The 18,863-nt window shown below is 43.4% G+C and overlaps 1 protein-coding gene across 3 annotated transcripts in view; it reads left to right on the top strand.

Moving 5' to 3' along the window:
- The window catches only part of SDK1 (sidekick cell adhesion molecule 1), a 739,495-nt gene that overhangs the window by 530,565 nt on the left and 190,067 nt on the right, over window positions 1-18,863 (top strand). For all 3 annotated transcript variants that reach the window (XM_029057499.2, XM_029057498.2, XM_029057500.2), the window contains 2 exons: window positions 336-476; window positions 6,368-6,549. In XM_029057499.2, coding sequence (XP_028913332.1) covers window positions 336-476; window positions 6,368-6,549 — 323 coding nt within the window. The remainder of the gene's footprint in view (window positions 1-335; window positions 477-6,367; window positions 6,550-18,863) is intronic.

Below are 18,863 nucleotides of genomic sequence, written 5' to 3'. Positions count from 1 at the left end.
ACAATTTGGAACAAGTCACAGATTCTGGACCTGAGCTCAAGCTCATTCAGGCTTGTAATCCTTTTTAAAGGGCTGAGGTAACATGGGTTATTCAGAGAGAATAAGGTTACCCCATCTGTCTTCCTTGTTGCTTGCTTAACTGATTTTCTATTATGTTGATTTGTTGTAACTATTCCATGCCTAGCGGCTCAGCTGATCAGCTTTAGTTTTTTTTTCTGTCATCTAACTTTAGTAAACAGTGGTGGATCACGCACCATGAAATTGTAAAATGAAAATGTATGCCCTTTGTTCTAAGCCTCGATGTCGCTTCCCCCCACCCATTTTTGTCTGCTCAGATTGATGTTGCCCGAGGAGCCCCCCAGTGCTCCTCCAAAAAATATAGTGGCCAGTGGACGCACGAATCAGTCCATCATGGTCCAGTGGCAACCGCCCCCTGAAACTGAACACAACGGGATTCTCCATGGATACAACCTCAGGTAAGGGGTCTGTGATCAAACAGGTAAGTATCCAAGTGGTAGGAGCAGCCAGCAGAAGTTTAAGAAGCCATCTAATGCTCTTAAGATTTTAGATGAACTTCAAACTTTATGTAACTCTTCCTTTTTTACCAAAACTCGGGTATCTGAGGTGGAACAAATACACCTGTAAGTAGGGGGCCATTACATTGACCTCTCATTTATGGAATCTTATAACCTCTGTCCCTCCCCATTTGAAAGGGGTACCTTTTGGGTATGGATCCAGGTTTGGTAAGAGCACGTGGTTTAACTAACTCCAGAGACATTCGGGGGAAGTTGGTTTGGAATCTACTACCCACTTCCGTAGCATGTAACAATGTGGCTGCAGCTATGGGGACACATGCCACCATTTTAGGTCTTTCCAAGTGCTTCTCTCTACCACGCAGGTGGAGTTGAGCAGGAGAAAGAAGTGGAATAATTGTAGGCTAGCAAAGGGGGGGCGGGGGTCACCAGAACAGCCACTGGCAGACTCCAAAGTGGACATCAACTCCCTTTTAAGTGTCACCGCAGCCTTCGACTCAGAGCTTGGCATCCAGATCCATCCTTTTCTCCACCCTTCTACCTGGAGTTTATTTTAGTGTGTCACCTCTGCTAGATGATAACTTCTTTGAGGGCAGGGACCATGTCTACTAACTCTATTGACCTCTCCCAAGTGCTTAGTACAGCTCTCTGCACACGGTAGGTGCTCAGTCAATCCAAACAGATTACAATCTCCTTGAGGACAGAGATCAGGTCTGCTAATTCTATTGTCCTCTCCCAAGCACTTATTACAGCACTCAATTAGTCTCTCAATTGATGGTGGATTCACCAATTGGTGTTCCTCATTCCCTGTCATTTTGCAGGCTTCATGGAGGTAGGGATGGTATCTTCCTATGCCCCCAAGTGGGACAGGCAGGGATTAGTATAGGTCAGAGGCTGGAGGAGGAGAGGGCAGAGTGAGATTGGGTCCTGGGGTGGGGACAGGGTTGATGTGACAGAGAGGGTGCACGGGAGGGGCTGTGTGGCCAGAACTGCTATGGACCTAAACAGCCCAGGAGCCCTGAGGGCACCCCTAATGCCGTCCCCTCCTGTCCCACATGACGTCAGTAGATCAAGTAGCCACTGAGGTGTCAAGTCCTCCAGCGTCCTAGAAGGGACCAATGCAAATGGACGCGGACGTGAGTGACTAAAATCATTTATAAGGGTGGGAGTGGGAGGAGGACGAGTGGGAGAGGGAGGAGGAAGGGCCCACTTGGGTCCGGGTTCTGATTCTCCCCCACAGCTCCCTGGCCCGAACACTTCTCCCCACAGAATGGCCCACTCATTGGCTCGGAGTATCCTGCCCTCTGACATCACAGCACGCATGAACATAGCTATAAATTATTCATTTATATTTGTCCATCTTCCCTCTTGACTGTAGGCTTGTAGTGGGCAGGCAACATAAGCACTTAGTACAGTGCTCTGCACATAGTGAGCACTCAATAAGTACGACTGAATAAATGAATGTCTGCCAACTCTGTTGTATTTTCCCAAGAATTTTCCCAAGTTCTTAGAGAAGCAGCGTGGCTCATTGGAAAGAGCTTGGGCTTGGGAGTCAGAGGTCATGGGTTTGAATCCCAGATCTGCCACTTGTCAGCTGTGTGACTGTGGGCAAGTCACTTAACTTCTCTGTGCCTCAGTTACCTCATCTGTAAAATGGGGATTAAGACTGTGAGCCTCACATGGGACAACCTGATTACCCTGTATCTACTCCAGAGCTTAGAACAGTGCTCTGCACATAGTAAGCACTTAACAAATACCAACGTTATTATTATTATTATTCTTAATACACTGCTCTGCACACAGTAAGTGCTCAATAAATACCGATGATGGTAGTGATGGTGGTGATGTCAGCAGAGTTGGGTTCTGGGATACAGTCTGTTTTTATCACCTAGAACAGTTATAAAGAAGGTACTAGCAGAATTTATTCCTGAGCTAGAGGAACAGTATGCCCAGAGAATAAAATGAAAATCAATAGGTTTTTTGTTGGTTCATTTGTTTTAATGATAATCGTTTAGCACTTACTATGTAGGATAGCATTTGTTAAGCACTTACTCTGTGCCAAGCACTGTTCTAAATGCTGGGGGAGATACAAAGTAATCAGGTTGTCCCACATGGGGCTCACAGTCTTTAGCCCCATTTTACAGATGAGGTAACTGAGGCACAGAGAAGTTATGAGATTTGCCCAAAGTCACAGTGCTGACAAGTGACAGAGCCAGGATTAGAACCCACAACCTCTGACTCCCAAGCCCATGCTCTTTCCACTGAGCCACGCTGCTTCTCTATGTGCTATTATGTGCTAGGCACTGTACTAAGCACTGGGATAGATACAAGACGATCAGGTTGGACACCCCACTTGGGGCTTCCAGTCTTAATCTCCATTTTACATATGACATAACTGAGTAACAGAGAAATTTATAGGCTTGCCCAAGGTAACTTAGAGCAGGAATTAGAACTCAGGTCCTTCTGTCTCCCAGGCCCATGTTCTGTATATGAGACCATGCTATTTCTCTGGTTCATTCATTCAGTCATTTTTACTGAGCTCTTACTGTGTGCAGAGCACTGTACTAAGCACTTGGGAAGTACAATTCAGTGTCAAATAGAGGTCATCCCTGCCCACAATGGGCTCACAGTCTAAAAAGTGTGGGGACTTCCTATTCAGTCATTAAAAATTTTATCCTAATGGAATAATCTATCCTTAAGAGAGGCAGTAAGAGTTATGCCCATTTAGAAATGTGCTACTCTCTATCTCCTAGTAAAAGATCATCCTGCTTTGGTTAATGTCTCCTGGGCAGCATCCCACCAGTACAAATGAAATTATCTTGTCACTTCAGATATTGTGACCTGTTAAACTACCCCGCTAATATTACAATAACACCCTAAGCAACTGACCAAAGAACACAAATAGGGTTGACCAAAGAGAGACCAAGGCTAAAGATGATTTGGCACTTTGACGAGCTACAAAGAGCACTCTGAAATGATGAACTGGGAGCAACCATGTGGCTCCTCTAGCCTGAGCTTCTAGGAACTCCCAGAACGAAACCAAAGTTTTATAATCCTCCCTAGAAACAGAGTGCTTGTCCAGAAAGAGACATGCATTATAAGGGTAGGGTTCTCTTTGCAAATTGAATTGTCTTATGCCGTCGAGTCGTCTTCGACCCAGAGCGACGCCATAGACACGTCTCTCCCAGAATGCCCAACTTCCATCTGCAGTCGTTCTGGTAGTGAATCCATGGAGTTCTCTTAGTAAAAATATGGAAGTGGTTTACCGTTACCTCCTTCCACACAGTAGACTTGAGTCTTTGCCCTTGATTCTCTTCCATGCCGCTGCGGCCCAGCACAGGTGAGTTTTGACTTGTAGCAGATTGCCTTCAACTTGCTAGCCACTGCTTAAACTAGTAATGCAAATGCCTCTGCCTGACTCTCCCTCCTGTAGTCGAGACTGATAGAGTACTGGGAATTCTCCAGGTGTGACCTTGAGAGGAGCCAAATTGAATAGTCACAGTTTTAAGACTCTGAATTCGCATAATAAGCTCCTCCAGAGTTTAAGCAGTAGTGAGTGCTTAAAGCCAGCGCATTTGTTTATCTGTTATTTTCTCTTTAATTCTACTTGTTTCCCTATTCTTTCCCCCTCTCTGTTATTCATAGCCTGGATTATCCCATTGAGGAATTACCTATCAATCCAAGGTAATTATTGAGTGCTCTTTGTGTGCAGAGCAGTCTACTAAGCACTTGAGAAAGTACAATGCAGCAGAGTTAGTAGATGCGATCCATTCCACAGAGAGCTTACTCCTCTCTCCTGTAGGCCATTTCACTATTTATTGGTTCAGCTACCGGAGAGCAGGCAAGCTAAGAGAAACTTTAATTCATCAGTCACCCACAATAATTCCCAAGTCTTGCACAGTCATTCAACAGCCTGAACCCTATGGGCACTTTTCCAGACTATCCTAGCCCCACCTCACCCACAGAATTGTCTAAAAGAAGATTTCTCCTACCTGTTAAATTGATAATATGTGACCGTTGCAGTTGTTTCGGCTCTGCTGCGCAGCTTTTGAAATCACTTCTCCACTACGTACAACTGACCTGGAATATTTTAATAAGTGTAATGATTTGGTGCCTAATCGACATGTTGTATTGATTATCTGCGGTTTTAGGTACTCCGCGTGAAGGATTTCCAACATTACCCTGAATAATTGAGCGATCACTGTATTGCAAGTGGGCTTACAATTTCTCTGAAAAGCTGTGCTTGCTTGGCTCATCTAGATGAACCCTTGGCTAGTTGAAGAAATAGCACACTAATGGTATCAACAAAGTAGAGGAAATATAAAGCGGAAATATTCGTCAACAAATCAGATGAAAAAAATTCCGTTTTGAGCAGTCACAGAATAATAATACTTCATTTGCAAGTCATACTTTTATTTGGCCTCCTCATTTCTGCTGTCGTGATTAGCATATTATAAGCATTCACTGTACAGCTTGTTTCCTCCAAGGCACAAACAGGCTCATTGCATCTTCTTGCCATTCAAGTGCTGTTTGCCCTTTATAATTATTATTTTTTTCTTTCAGGCATTTCTCACAGAGTGAAAATGACCTTTAACAAAAAGGGCTTTAACAAAAATCCCAAATGAGCCCCCATTTTCTATTGCAACTACAGGAAAATATTCCACTACCATTTCCCCACTCCTTCACCTTGTGCTTGTTCACCTCTGTTTCTAATTTTTTCCGGAAGCTCTTTCATCACGGTGTTGCTAATTCATACAGTTCTGTCATAAGAAAACCCTTCCAGTTTTGTTCCATTTCATCCGCCTCCACTTGGAGCAAGCTAGGTGCTTTTGAAAGTGAAATTAACTCTGTTAACATGTTGCTGTGAAGAAGCAGCATGGCCTAATGGAAAGAGTGAAGCCTGATAATCAGAGGATCTGAGTTCTAATTCTGACTCTGCCACTTGCCTGCTGAATGGCCTTGAGCAAGTCACGTAACTTCTCTACCCCTCAGTTCCCTCATCTGTAAAATGGGGATTAAATACCTGTTCTCCCTCATTCATTCTTTCAATCATATATATTGAGTTCTTATTATGTGCAGAGCACTGTACTAAATGCTTGGGAGAGTACTATACAACAATAAACAGACGTTTCCTACCCTGATTAGACTGTGAGTCCCATGTGAGACGGGGATTCTGTCCTACCCGATTATCTTGTGCCTTACCCCAGTGCTTAGAACAGTGCTTGACACACAGTACCCCAACAACAATTTCCGTTACTAATATGCATCATTCTCTCAGTCAATTGTTTTGCTGTTCTTTGCATTTGAAAAGGACCTTACAATCTTCAATCTTGTCATCTGTGGGGCAAAGACTAATTAAGGACTAATTAAGGACTGGGAGACTGATGAGAGGTTCGGTGCTTCTTCCTTCTCAGGTGCAAGCCACAGGAGGAAAACCTTTCTCAGATAGATTTACATTATCACCCCGATAACAATCCTGCCCGGAAATTTTTTGCAGGCTGTCATGCCGTTTACAAGACAGGTCATATTTAAAAGGCTATATTTATTTCTGCAACCATAAAACAGGATAAAATATTAGTTTGTTTAGCCCCAAATGTGTAATCTCATCGAGCTCAGATTATAAATACTTTATCAGTCAAGCAGGATGAAACCTAATCAGGTTTAAGCAGGAGTTTTGATGGCTTTTAAAACATTTTATTTTCATCTCGGTTTAATTCTGCAATAGGAGTCGGGCTGCTGCTCCTCTAGAATTGAGAGTCTTTCGAGTTTCAGGTGTTTCCTGTAATTAATTCTCATTTGCTGTATTTGCAATTTTTTTTCTCTTCTATCTGTAGGTATCGCCTGGCAGGCTTACCCGGGGAGTACCAGCACAGGAATATCACCAGCCCAGAAATTAACTACTGCCTGGTGAAAGACTTGATCATCTGGACCCAGTATGAAATCCAAGTGGCAGCTTATAATGGGGCTGGGTTGGGAGTATTCAGCAGAGCAGTGACCGAGTACACTTTACAAGGAGGTGAGTCTTGTGTTCCATGCTGACACGTGACTGTTTGTGTCCAAAAACTCATACCAAATAAATGGAATGCAAGAGCTTGCAAAATTTACCTGTTTTTGGAGAGAGGTAGAGATAGCAACAGACGTCTCAGAAGCTCTAGTGTGCAGTAACTAAGAAGTAAGGAGAAATTGTCCCTACTGTTTGTTTAATCTTAAGGTGTCCGCTCATTCCCCAAATATAGAACAGTCCTAGATTTCAACAAATCATTTCAGTTGCCTACTACAGCAAAAAGATGTTACCTTAGGAAGTTAGTAATGATAATAATAATTATAGTATTTGTTAAGCACTTACTACGTGCCAGGCCCTATTCTAAGCGCTGGGGTCGATATAAGCAAATCGGGTTGGACACGGTTCTTGTCCCATGTCGGACTCACAATCTCAAAACCCATTTTACAGAAGAGGTAACTGAGGCACAGAGAAGTGAAGCTACTTGCCTAAAGTCACACAGCAGATAAGTGGAGGAGCAGGGATTAGAACCTCTGACCTTCTGACTCCCAGGCCTATGCTCTATCCACAGTGCCATGCTGCACAAGTGAAGTGAATAGAAAAATTTAGAATTTTTTCCAATTCATGGGATTTAAGTAAAGAAAAATCAACTCAATTCACCAGAGTAATAAAAGCTTAAGAAAAGTGTCCGGAATGGATCTCATAAAATATTTAAATCTGAAGTAAGGAAGCAGCATGGGCTAGTGGAAAGAGCATAGGCAGGGGAGTGAGGGGACCTGGATTATAATCCGGGCTCTGCCAATTTCTTGCTGGGTGCCCTTGGACAAGTCACTTAACTTCTCTGTGCTTTAGTTTCCCCAACTGTGAAATGGGGATTCATTACCTAGATCACTGTTTGGCACATAGTAAGCGCTTAACAAATGCCATCGTTATTATTATTATTATTACCTGTTGTCTCTTCTGCTTGGACTATGAGCCCCATGTGGGACAGGGACTGTGTCCAACCTGATCAGCTCATATGTACCCCAGTGTTTAGAGCAGTGCCTGACACATAGTAAGCGAACACCCCACAAACAAATCCCATAAAAAAAAGAGAACAGACTGTTCTCAGAATGTTCTCAGCAATAGAAAGTTGCTTCATTCACTTGTGCCTCTTTTTATTTGAACATTTCATGTAATTGCAACCAGTTGATTGGAGTCATTGCTGAGTTCTGGGTAACCCCATTTTTATTGACTTCTGTGAGCCCCACCTCCTCCTCCCCTTCCCAAGCTAGGACCAGCTGCCAGGCAAGATCCAGTTCACACAAACTCGCTGGTTTATTGTGACAACCCTGATATCGCCCTTCCTTCTCCCCACTGCTTTCTCATGAATTTGCCTTCAATCATTCAGGCAGAGCACTTTCATCTTGCCACACAAAACCAACTAGAAATAAAAATAGGACAATATTTGAGTAAAATGTAGTGCATCGTCAAAATGTACATTCATGCCCATTGGCGTGTAAGCTTCTTGAGGGCAGGGATTGCCTCCTACTTTTATTAGACGTTCCCAAGCACCTAGTACAGTGTTCTCTGCACAGAGGAGACAACCACAGAATACTATTAATGATAACCCTTCCCTTCACCTGCGGAAGCGTAAGTGTGCTATCATGTCGTGTTCTGCAAGTTCATTATGCCTTTCCAAAACTGCCAAGACTACCTTGTTCTCTTGCATGATGTCAAAGCTCTACCTTAGAATTGCGGCTCAAGTTATTCCGTGTTACAGTAGCTTTAGTGCCCACAATGGAAAAGGTGCAGTTAAGGAATCCAAGGTTGGAGGACGCTAGTGCTCTGCAGTGTCATGGCTTCTGCACAGCTGCTGACAGGACAGGGGAGAGAGAGCAGGTGGAGCAACAGGCAATGAAAAAAGGACATAAGCAGCAACAGCCAGCATCTTGCAATCAATCAGTCATTTTTATTGAGTGCCTACATGTCCAAAATGGAGCTCCCTATCTTCCCATCCAAACCCCTCCTCTCCCTGACTTTCCCGTCACTTTAGACGGCACCACCATCCTTCTCGTCTCACAGACCCATAATCTTGGCATTATCCTTGATTCCTCTGTCTCATTCAATCCACATATTCAATCTGTCAACAAATCCTGTTTGGTCCCACCTTCACAACATCTCTAAAAAACATACTGTCCTCTCTATCCAAACTGCTACAACATTAATACAATCACTCATTCCATCCTGCCTAAATTACTGCATCAGCCCCCATGCTGACCAGCCAACCTCCTGTCTCTCTCTATTCCAGTCCAAATTTCATTCCACTGCCCAGATCATCTTTCTACAAAAACATTCAGGACTTGTCACCGCCTCTTGCTCAAAAACCTCCAGTGGTTGCCCATCCATCTCCATATCAAACAAAACCCGCTCTCCATTGGCTTTAAAGCTCTCCATCACCTTGCTCCCTTCTACCTCACCTCGCTTCTCTCCTTCTACAATCTCGCCCACATACTTCTTTCCTCTAGTGCTAACCTTCTCACTGTGCCTCAGTTTCGCCTGTCTCGCTGCCGACCCCTGGCCCACGTCCTGCCTCTGGCCTGGAATGCCCTCCCTCCTTAAATCCAACAGACAATTACTCTGCCCCCCCCCCCCCTTAAAAGCCCTATTAATAATTGTGGTATTTGTTAAGTGCTTACTATGTGCCAGGCACTGTACTAAGCGCTGGGGTGGTTACAAGCAAACCGGTTTGGACACAGTCCCTGTCCCATGTGGGGCTCACAGTCTCAGTTTTCAGATGAGGTGACAGGCACAGAGAAGTTAAGTGATTTACCCTAGGTCACACAGCAGACCAGTGGTGGAGCTGGATTTAGAACCCATAACCTTCTGACTGTCAGACCCGTATTCTATCCTCTATGCCATGCTGCTTCCCTGGGCACACCTCCTCCAAGAGGCCTTCCCAGGCTAACTCCCACCTTTCCTCATCCCCCACTCCCTTCTGTGTCACCCTGACTTGCTCCCTTTGCTCTTCCCCCCACCCCCAGCCGCACAGCACTTATGTATATATCTATAATTTTATTCGTATCGATGTGTGTCACCCCTTCTAGACTGTGAGCTCATGTGCGCAGGGAATATCACTGTTTATTGTTGCACTGTACTTGCCCAAGTGCTTAATACAGTGCTTTACATGTAGTAAGCGCTTAATATATATAAAATTGAATGAATGAATGAATGAATGCACAGCGCATGCCAGAGTTTTGTTTTGTTCTGTTTTGTTTTGATGTCTGTCTCCCCCATTTAGACTGTGAGCCCGTTGTTGGGCAGGGATTGTCTCTATCTGTTGCCGAATTGTACAGTCCAAGCACTTAATACAATGCTCCGCACATAGTAAGCGCTCAATGAATATGATTAAATGAATGAATGAATACTGTGTGACCTTGGGTGAGTCACTTAACTTCTCTGGGCCTCACTTCCTGCATCTGTCAAATGGGGATTAAGAGCGTGAGCCCCATGTGGGATGGGGACTGTTTTCAACCTGATTAACTTGTATCTAACCCAGTGCTTAGAACAGTGCTTGGCATAAAGTAAGCACTTAACAAGTACCATGATAATAATAATAATAAGTATCACTATTAACAATAATAGTAGTATAAATGATCCCTGTCCTCAGATTGACTATCCAAATGGTGACTGTTGCTGATGTCCTAGTTAATTGTATTTATTGAGAGCTACTGTGTGCAGAACACAGTTCTAAGCACTTGAGCGAGTAAAGTATAAAGGAGTCGGTAGACACATTCCCTGCCCATAGCAAACTCTCAGTCTAAATGGGGAGACAGACCTCAATATAAATAAATAAATTATGGGTCAGTTCAGAAGTGCTTTGGGGCTGAAGGAGGGGTGAAGAAAGGGTGCAAATCCAAGTGCAAGGGAAACGCAGAAGGGAGCGGGAGAAGAGGAAATAAGGGCTTCAATGGGGAAGGCATCTTGGAGGAGATGTGCCTTCAGTAAGGTTTTCGAGGTGGGGAGAGTGATCGTCTAAAGGATATGAAGAGGGAGGGAGTTCCCAGCCAGAGGAAGGATGTGGGTGAGAGGTCGGCAGTGAGATAGATGAAATCGAGAGATGGTTAATATGTTGGAAACACAGGAGCAAAGTATATGGGCTGGGGTGAAGGAGGAAATCGGGGAGGTAAGGTAGGAGGAGGGGGCAAAGTGATTGATTGCTTTAAAGCTGATGGTAAGGAGTTTCTGTTTGATGTGGAGATGGATAATAATAATAATAATAATAATGTTGGTATTTGTTAAGCGCTTACTATGTGCAGAGCACTGTTCTAAGCGCTGGGGTAGACACAGGGGAATCAGATTGTCCCACGTGGGGCTCACAGGCTTACAGATGAGGTAACTGAGGCACAGAGAAATTAAGTGACTTGCCCACAGTCACACAGCTGACAAGTGGCAGAGCCGGGATTCGAACCCATGCCCTCTGACTCCAAAGCCCGTGCTCTTTCCACTGAGCCACGCTGGATGGGCAACCACTGGAGGTTCTTGAGGAGTGGGGAAACATGGACTGGAAGTTTTTGTAGAAAAATGATCCAGGCAGCAGGATGAGGTATGGACTGGAGTGGGGACAGACAGGAGGCAGGGAGGTTAGCAAGAAGGCTGACCCAGTAATCAAGGTGGGGTAAGATAAACATGGTAGCGGTTTGATGGAGAGAAAGGGTGGATTTTAATAATAATAATAATAATGTTGATATTTGTTAAGTGCTTACTATGTGCAGAGCACTGTTCTAAGCGCTGGGGTAGATACAGGGTTGTTCCATGTGAGGGTCCCAGTCTTCATCCCCATTTTACAGAGGAGGTAACTGAGGCACAGAAAAGTGAAGTGACTTGCCCACAGTCACACAGCTGCCAAGTGGCAGAGTCGGGATTCGAACCCATGACCTCTGACTCCCAAGCCCGGGCTCTTTCCACTGAGCCTCCTGCTTCCGATGTTGTGGAGGCTGTTGCGGATGTTGTTTAGCGACGTTGTGGAGGCTGCAGTGACAGGATTTAGCGGTAGATTAAATCCTTGGGTTGAATGGGAGAAATGAGTCGAGACTAACGCCTAGGATGTGGGCCTGTGAGACGGGAAGGATGGTGCGGCTGTCTACAGTGATGGGAAAGTCAGGAGGAGGATAGGGTTTGGATGGAAAGATAGGAAGTTCTGTTTTGGACATGTTACACTTGAGACGTCGGCAGGACACCTAGTAGCGGGCGAAATAGGGAAGCAGGAAATAGCTGATGGAGACAGTATTTGTTGTTTCTGACATTTGAGGCACGAAGCTATTTTTGTCACATGACACTTTAAAACCCACTGCCCGCCACTGCTTTAGACTTATGATCTTTGTTTTATGCTGTTTGCAGCTATTATCATCCTTTATTGATGTTTGCCTGTTGTCATTTATAAACCTATGAATACTCTCATAAATTAAAGGCAATAGGCTGTATATTCATTTTGACTAACAAAAGCATTTAGAATCCAGGACAATCCAATAGGACCTATTCATCTTTAAGAAATCTTTAATTATTCATTGCAAATTGGGGGAAAGCTAGACCATTTTGCTTTATGTAACTCTCTCTTTCTAGAAATAAATAAAAAAGTTAGAAAAGCTATAACTATAAAATGGTCTTTAGTAAATCAAAGGAGTAAGGGATCTGTGCCTATCAGAGGTCTGTTTCTATTTCTGTATGGCAAGGTATTGGCATTGGTATCTCAGCTTTTGAGATTTTGTCTAGGTAGTATCCTGAATTAATATCTATGCTTTTGCACTTGGGGATGTTTTTTTAACCTGTATTTTTCCCAAATACGTATTCAAGTGCTATGTGTATTGGGCCAAATACTGTTGTATTGTAATTCTTCCTTTAAGATAGAAAGTCCTAGTGACAGAGCCCAGTTGTTGATCAGAGAAGCAGCGTGGCTCAGTGGAAAGAGCCCGGGCTTGGGAGTCCAAGGTCATGGGTTCTAATCCTGGCTCCACCAGTTGTCAGCTGTGTGACTTTGGGCAAGTCATTTCAATTCTCTGTGCCTCAGTTACCTCATCTGTAAAATAGGGATTAAGACTCTGAGCCCCACATAGGACAACCTGATTACCTTATACTCCTCCAGTGCTTAGAACAGTGCTTTGCACATAGTAAGCGCTTAACAATTGCCATCATCATCATCATCATCCAGTGGAACGAGTATTGCTCTGGAAATCAGAGCAGCAAGGCACAGACAAGCAGCATAGTGTGGTGGATAGAATACGGGCTTTAGAGTCAGGAGGTCATGGGATCTAATCCCCGCTCCACCACTTGTTCATTCAATAGTATTTATTGAGCACTTACTATGTGCAGAGCACTGTACTAAGCGCTTGGAATGTACAAATCGGTAACAGATAGAGACAGTCCCTGCCCTTTGACGGGCTCACAGTCTAATCGGGAGAGACGGACAGGCAAAAACAATAGCAATAATGCTGTTTGACCTTGGGCTAGTCAGTTGCTTCTTGGTGCCTCAGTCACCTCATCTGTAGAATGGAGTTTGAGACTGTGAGCCCCATGTGGGGCAGGGACTGTGTCCAACCCGATTTGTTTGTATCCACCCCAGCGCTTAGTACAGTGCCTGGCACATAGTAAGTGCTTAATAGGTTTCATCATTATTATTACTTCACTTCTCTGTACCTCAGTTACCTCATCTGTCAAATGGGAATTGAGATTGTGAGCCCCACATGGGAAAGGGACTATGTCTAACTCGATTCACCTGTATCCACCCCGGCAATTAGTACAGTGTCTGTCACATAGTAAGCGCTTAACAAGTACCATCATCATCATTATGGTCATTATTGAAAACCTTGGGTTCTAGTTCCAATTCTGCTTGTAGGTTTCTATGAGTGAAGACCACACATGCACCTAGCAATTCCCTGGGTCCCCGCCCACCAGTTTGCTTGTTGCACTCCGTATCCGAGCACGACTGACAGAGACGAGAGGATGCGAATGAAGCTGCCTAAGCCCGTAGTCATTCATTCATTCATTCATTCAATAGTATTTATTGAGCACTTACTATGTGCAGAGCACTTTACTAAGCGCTTGGAATGTACAAATCGATAACAGATAGAGACAGTCCCTGCCCTTTGACGGGCTTACAGTCTAATCGGGGGAGACGGACAGACAAGAACAATGGCAATAAATAGAATCAAGGGGATGAACATCTCACTAAAACAATAGCAAATAAATAGAATCAAGGTGATGCACATTTCATTAACAAAATAAATAGGGTAATGAAAATATATACAATTGAGCAGACGAGTACAGTGCTGAGGGGATGGGAAGGGAGAGAGGGAGAAGCAGAGGGAAATGGGGTTTAACCCTATAACCCTATAACCCGTTCCTCTGAGCAGGTTTTGGGTCCTGAAGTTTCCGGGTTGAAGATCATTCTTTATTCCCAATGGGAAACTCCATCTTCAGGAAAGATGCAGGAAGTGCTTGGAGGAGCAAGCAGAAAAACAGAGCATGAAAAGGGGGACACATTTATTTATAAATCAAAAAATAATTTGCTTAATAAAACATGGAACAGTTATTGATTATTCGTGAGGATGCCCAATAAGCCTACTGAATTATTTGCTAACATAATTCTGACACTAGAGCTGGGAACACCTTTCCTATTACTGTTAATTTTGACATTTCTCTAGACTGTATACTCATTGTGGGAAGGGACCGTGTCTTCCAACTCTATTATATGGTACTCTCCCGAGCACTCAGCACAATGCTCTGCTCACTAAATATCATTGATTGATCTCGCTTAAAAATAGCTCAAGCCATTTTATTTTTAAATAATCCAAGACCCAAATCTGATCTGCACGAATGAGGTTTAGAAACCAAACAGCTTTAATGTTAGACATTTGTCTTCAGATTTTAATAACTTTTATCCATAAAAATCTTGGGCCAGCACATATTATATGTCTATATTGTGAGTAAGGTTCTCAGCAGACATGACAGATCCAGCAACCGTCGGCGGCTTTATTTTGAACCTTATTAAAGGGAACATAATAACTAGTAATAATGATAATAATAACAGCAATAATGTTGCTATTTGTTAAGCACTTACTATGTGCCAAGCACTCTTCTAAGCACTGGAGTAGATACAAGGGAATTAGGTTGTCCCATGTGAGGCGCACTGTCTTCATCCCCATTTTACAGATGAAGTAACTGAGGCCCAGAGAAGTGAAGTGACTAGCCTAAGGTCAAACAGCTGACAAATGGCAGAACCAGGATTAGAACCCATGACCTCTGACTCTCAAGCCCGGGCTCTTTCCATTAAGCCACGCTTCTTCACTGCAGCATGGCAAGTCACTATTGATGATTTTTATTGTTTTGTGTATGGCACTCCACTGGTCTCTGCGAAGCACCATAAAAAATCAATTAGTAGCACTGATTGAGTGCCTTCTCTGTGCAGAGCACTATACTAAGCACTTGGGAAGATATACACCCTGCCTGCCCTCAAGGAGCATACAATCTTTTAGGAAGAATAAGACTTACATCCTTCAGTATAAGAAGTGGTCAAATACAGAAACACCTATATTCAACTTAATAAAATATAAAAGTGCTAGCAAAATGAAAAGATTTTATGCCAGATTTCCCAAGGGCAGGGCTAGGTGGAGTGGGTGGTCTTAACCTGATTAAAGGAAGACTAATCTGGGAAGACATTGAGGAAGTGTTTAGTAGTGCTTTGAAGAAGGATCATCAAGGTAGGGGCGATGACTCTCCTTTGGCTGAAAGGCAAGAGAGTGATGTGAGGGGCCTAGGGAAATGATTGGGCTTGGGCAGAGCAGGATGTAAGAGCTGGGGTGGGCAGTTAGGTAGGAGCCAGTCAGTGGAAAGCCTGGAAGCACTTAGCCAGAGTTTGATTTTGATTCAAGTGGCATCAGAGAGTCACTACAGACTGTAGAGGAGCAGAATGACCATGATCGGCTCAATTCTTGGGAAAGTCAGTTGTAAGCCAAAATGAAATTGGGAAAGACCCAAGGGGCAGAACCCTTGGCAAAGGGGCTGTCGTAGTAAATGATAAAGGTAGGTGGTTTCTTGGAGGAAGGATCCATAAACTGGGATTTGTGGCTTCTGGTAATTAATACTCAAAGTTTCTGGAGGTCAGGGCTCCTCCTTCACCCCACCAGTAAGCTGTCTGTACTCTCGGAATTCCCCTGAAGTGCCGAACCAGCACAGGCATAGGAAGTCTAGTGACACAAGAGAGCCAAGCCTGAAATCATTCCTGGTAATCGGGCAGAAAGGTGAATACCAGCATTCTTTTCACAGATGGAAATAGAAACTAGTGCAGTGAACATTTCTAATTTTTTGTGTTATTTCCCTGCCTCTGGAAACTGGTGCTGTTAGGTAGGCATCGAGCGTTTGGCTGATCCTTTGTAGCGATTTGATGGAAAATCTCTCTCTCCAAGACACTCTCACCTTTGGCTGACATGATTACAGAAAGGGAAAAGACTCCCCAGGAAAAAGAATTTTACCCGGAGAGGAGAATTACCCCTTTCAGGGACTCAAATGCTATCCTACATTGAAGTAATTTCCCTAATGATACCATGGTGCATGAGGAGATTTAATTTCCCTGATCTGGATGAATGTGTTTCTTTCAGGGAACATTTTACTCACCATAGGATCTGGACCCTAATCCTTACAAATTGAACTATCGATTCTATATGTGCCTTCGCCTTTTCTTCATGTGACTTTTCCAACTGTCTCATCTTCACTGATGGATAAATGCCAACTCTGCGTGGAGATGTTTTTGCTCATTTGAACAAAGTATCTTACTGGATTATTTTTTTTCCTGTTAGAACCAAATGCATACACTTGTAATGTGCCAGAACTCTGCAGAGGATTTTATATACATGAATATTTTTTTATATACCCATGGGAAGTGTCCGTATTTTCTTGTCCACTAATTTTAGCGGGTAATAATTTTCTTCACTGAGCCCTGCACATGATTAGGTATTTTCCAGGTCTTCTTTTGGAGTGGCCGTCCTTTTTCTCTCATAAACCTTGTAGATTTCCTTCAAGTTCTTCATGCAGTCCAAAGGGTGGAGCTTCTCTGATGGAGCTTGTTCTGTTAATTGGGGTGCTTTTTCTAGGGTGAAAAAGCTGCAGTTGGTTTGACTACTTAGTTAAGTCTTGAAAGAAGTGTATTTACACTCCAAATGGGCTTGGTTGGAGTGGTTTGTAGCCCAGTGACAGGATATATCCATCTGGAGACTCATTTTTAACTGCAATATCAGTCATGGTGAATTCTCTTAGAGCCAACCTGTAGTACTGACCCCATTTCCCAGCTTCTATATTTATCTTGGGTAAAGAATGGAAAATGGCTCAGTGGATGGCACTAAGACGCAAGTTAAAATCAGGGCGGCCTTAGCTTAATGAAGTCTTTTCCCTTGAGGTACAGTTATGATGTGTTCATCATTTGTAACGTTTTCATTAACCTCCCATTCAACCAGACCACAATTGAACAAATTGGAACAAGAATACTAATTCTGACCTTCAGTAAATGTTTTCATCTTAGAGAGAAAGGAAACAGGGAAAAGAGCACCGAACATTGAAAGGGGAATGGGAGAATAAGTGGTGAGGAGAAAAGTATCAATCCTTTTAAGAAGGGAAGGTAATAGAGAAGTGATGTTGAACAGAAGAAAATATATTGAATAGTTAGAAAAAAAAAGATCAGGAAGGATAAATTTTCAAAAGGAAGTAATAAAGGAAAACAAAAGGGGGAAAAGGAAACCCAAGCAAGTGGTTACAGAATAAGGAGAATACACCTCGGAGAAAATATGTATTTAAGGTATGTTCTGGGAATGGAAATGAAGATTACATTTTGAATACTTAAAATTTTGGCTGAAATTATCATGGAGTCTCTATTATTTATCTTTGGGAATATAAAAAAGAGTGATTAGCTGTATGAAGCCTGGAATAGGAGAGGAGGTAATTCTAGCAATTCTAAATCTATCAGTTACACCTTTAAAACTGGAAAAAAATATTGGGTCATATTATCAGCAAACCTATTTGCAAGCACCTAGGGGATCACAGGATATTGGGTAAAAATCAGTATGTCTTGGTGAACAATGACTCAAGTCTGGCTAATTTACATTTCTCTTATATGACAAAATGACAAACCTGTGGGGCTGGAGAAAACAATAGATGAAATTTACCTTGTTGATTGTAAGACTTGTGATTTGGCCCTCTGTTAAGGTTCCTGTGGTCTGGAGGTCCCTTATCATTGAGGCTCTGTAGACCAAGAGATGGAAGAGGTATGCTGACAGGAACTCCCTCTCTCCCTCCCTCCATTCCTCCTTCCTTCCCTCCTTCCCTCCATCCATCCATCTTCCTGCCCACTACAGATGAGGAGAGAACTTCACCCCTCCCTGGAGCTGGATGGTGTACAATAAATGTCACTCCAACGTTTATTTCTTGAATGTTAAGATTTAAAATACTGGTGGAAGGCCTGAGCTTCCCCATTAGTGAGGCCTAGAGCCATGGGGAAGAGGGGACTCCAATCAGTGGTATTTATTGTGCACTTACTGTATGCAAAGCTCTGGACTAAGTGTGTGGGAGGGTACAATACATGGTATTTGAGCACTTATTTGGAGAGCTCTGTACTAAACGCTTGGGAGAGTACAATGCAACAGAATTAGCAGACATGTTCCCTGCCCATAACAAGCTTACAGTCTAGAGCACTGAGCTAAGTGGTTGGGAGAGTACAGTACAACAGAGTTGGTAGACACATTCCCTGACAACAAGGAGCTTACAGTCAAGTCATTAGTATGAATGAATAAATTACGGATATGGACTTACGCGATGTGGGGCTGAGGGCAGGGTGAATAAAGAGCGCAAATCCAACTGCAAGCGTGACACAGAAGCGGGTGGGAGAAGAAGAAATGAGGGCTTAGTCAGAGAAGGCCTCGTGGAGGAGATGTGCTTTTGCTTGGGACGGGGGGGGAGGGAGTCACGTAACTAAGAATTGAAAACCCTCACCATCCTGCCTGCCTTTACTTAGGGTGGTGATAGTCTTAGCTAGCAGAAGCCTGAGGTGCATAATCTCGACATTTATCCCCCGGAGCTCTCTCCTCCCCAACACCAGAAGAGCTTAAACATGCTCTAAGTGTGAAAGGCAAAAGCTCAGTACTTTGGGTGTGTGTTTGGAGATAATATGAATCCTTTAAACATACATGTGTATGTTTTCCATGTACATGTGTACACACACAGAGAGTTTGGTTGTGTTTTTATATAGCCCCCAAAATACAGTCTAACATCCCTGCTTCTTCTTTATAACCGTTATGGACTGAGCAAAT

Source organism: Ornithorhynchus anatinus, chromosome 2 (genome assembly GCF_004115215.2).
Source record: "Ornithorhynchus anatinus isolate Pmale09 chromosome 2, mOrnAna1.pri.v4, whole genome shotgun sequence".
Lineage (NCBI taxonomy): Eukaryota > Metazoa > Chordata > Mammalia > Monotremata > Ornithorhynchidae > Ornithorhynchus > Ornithorhynchus anatinus.
This window is presented reverse-complemented; position numbering and strand designations above follow the sequence as displayed.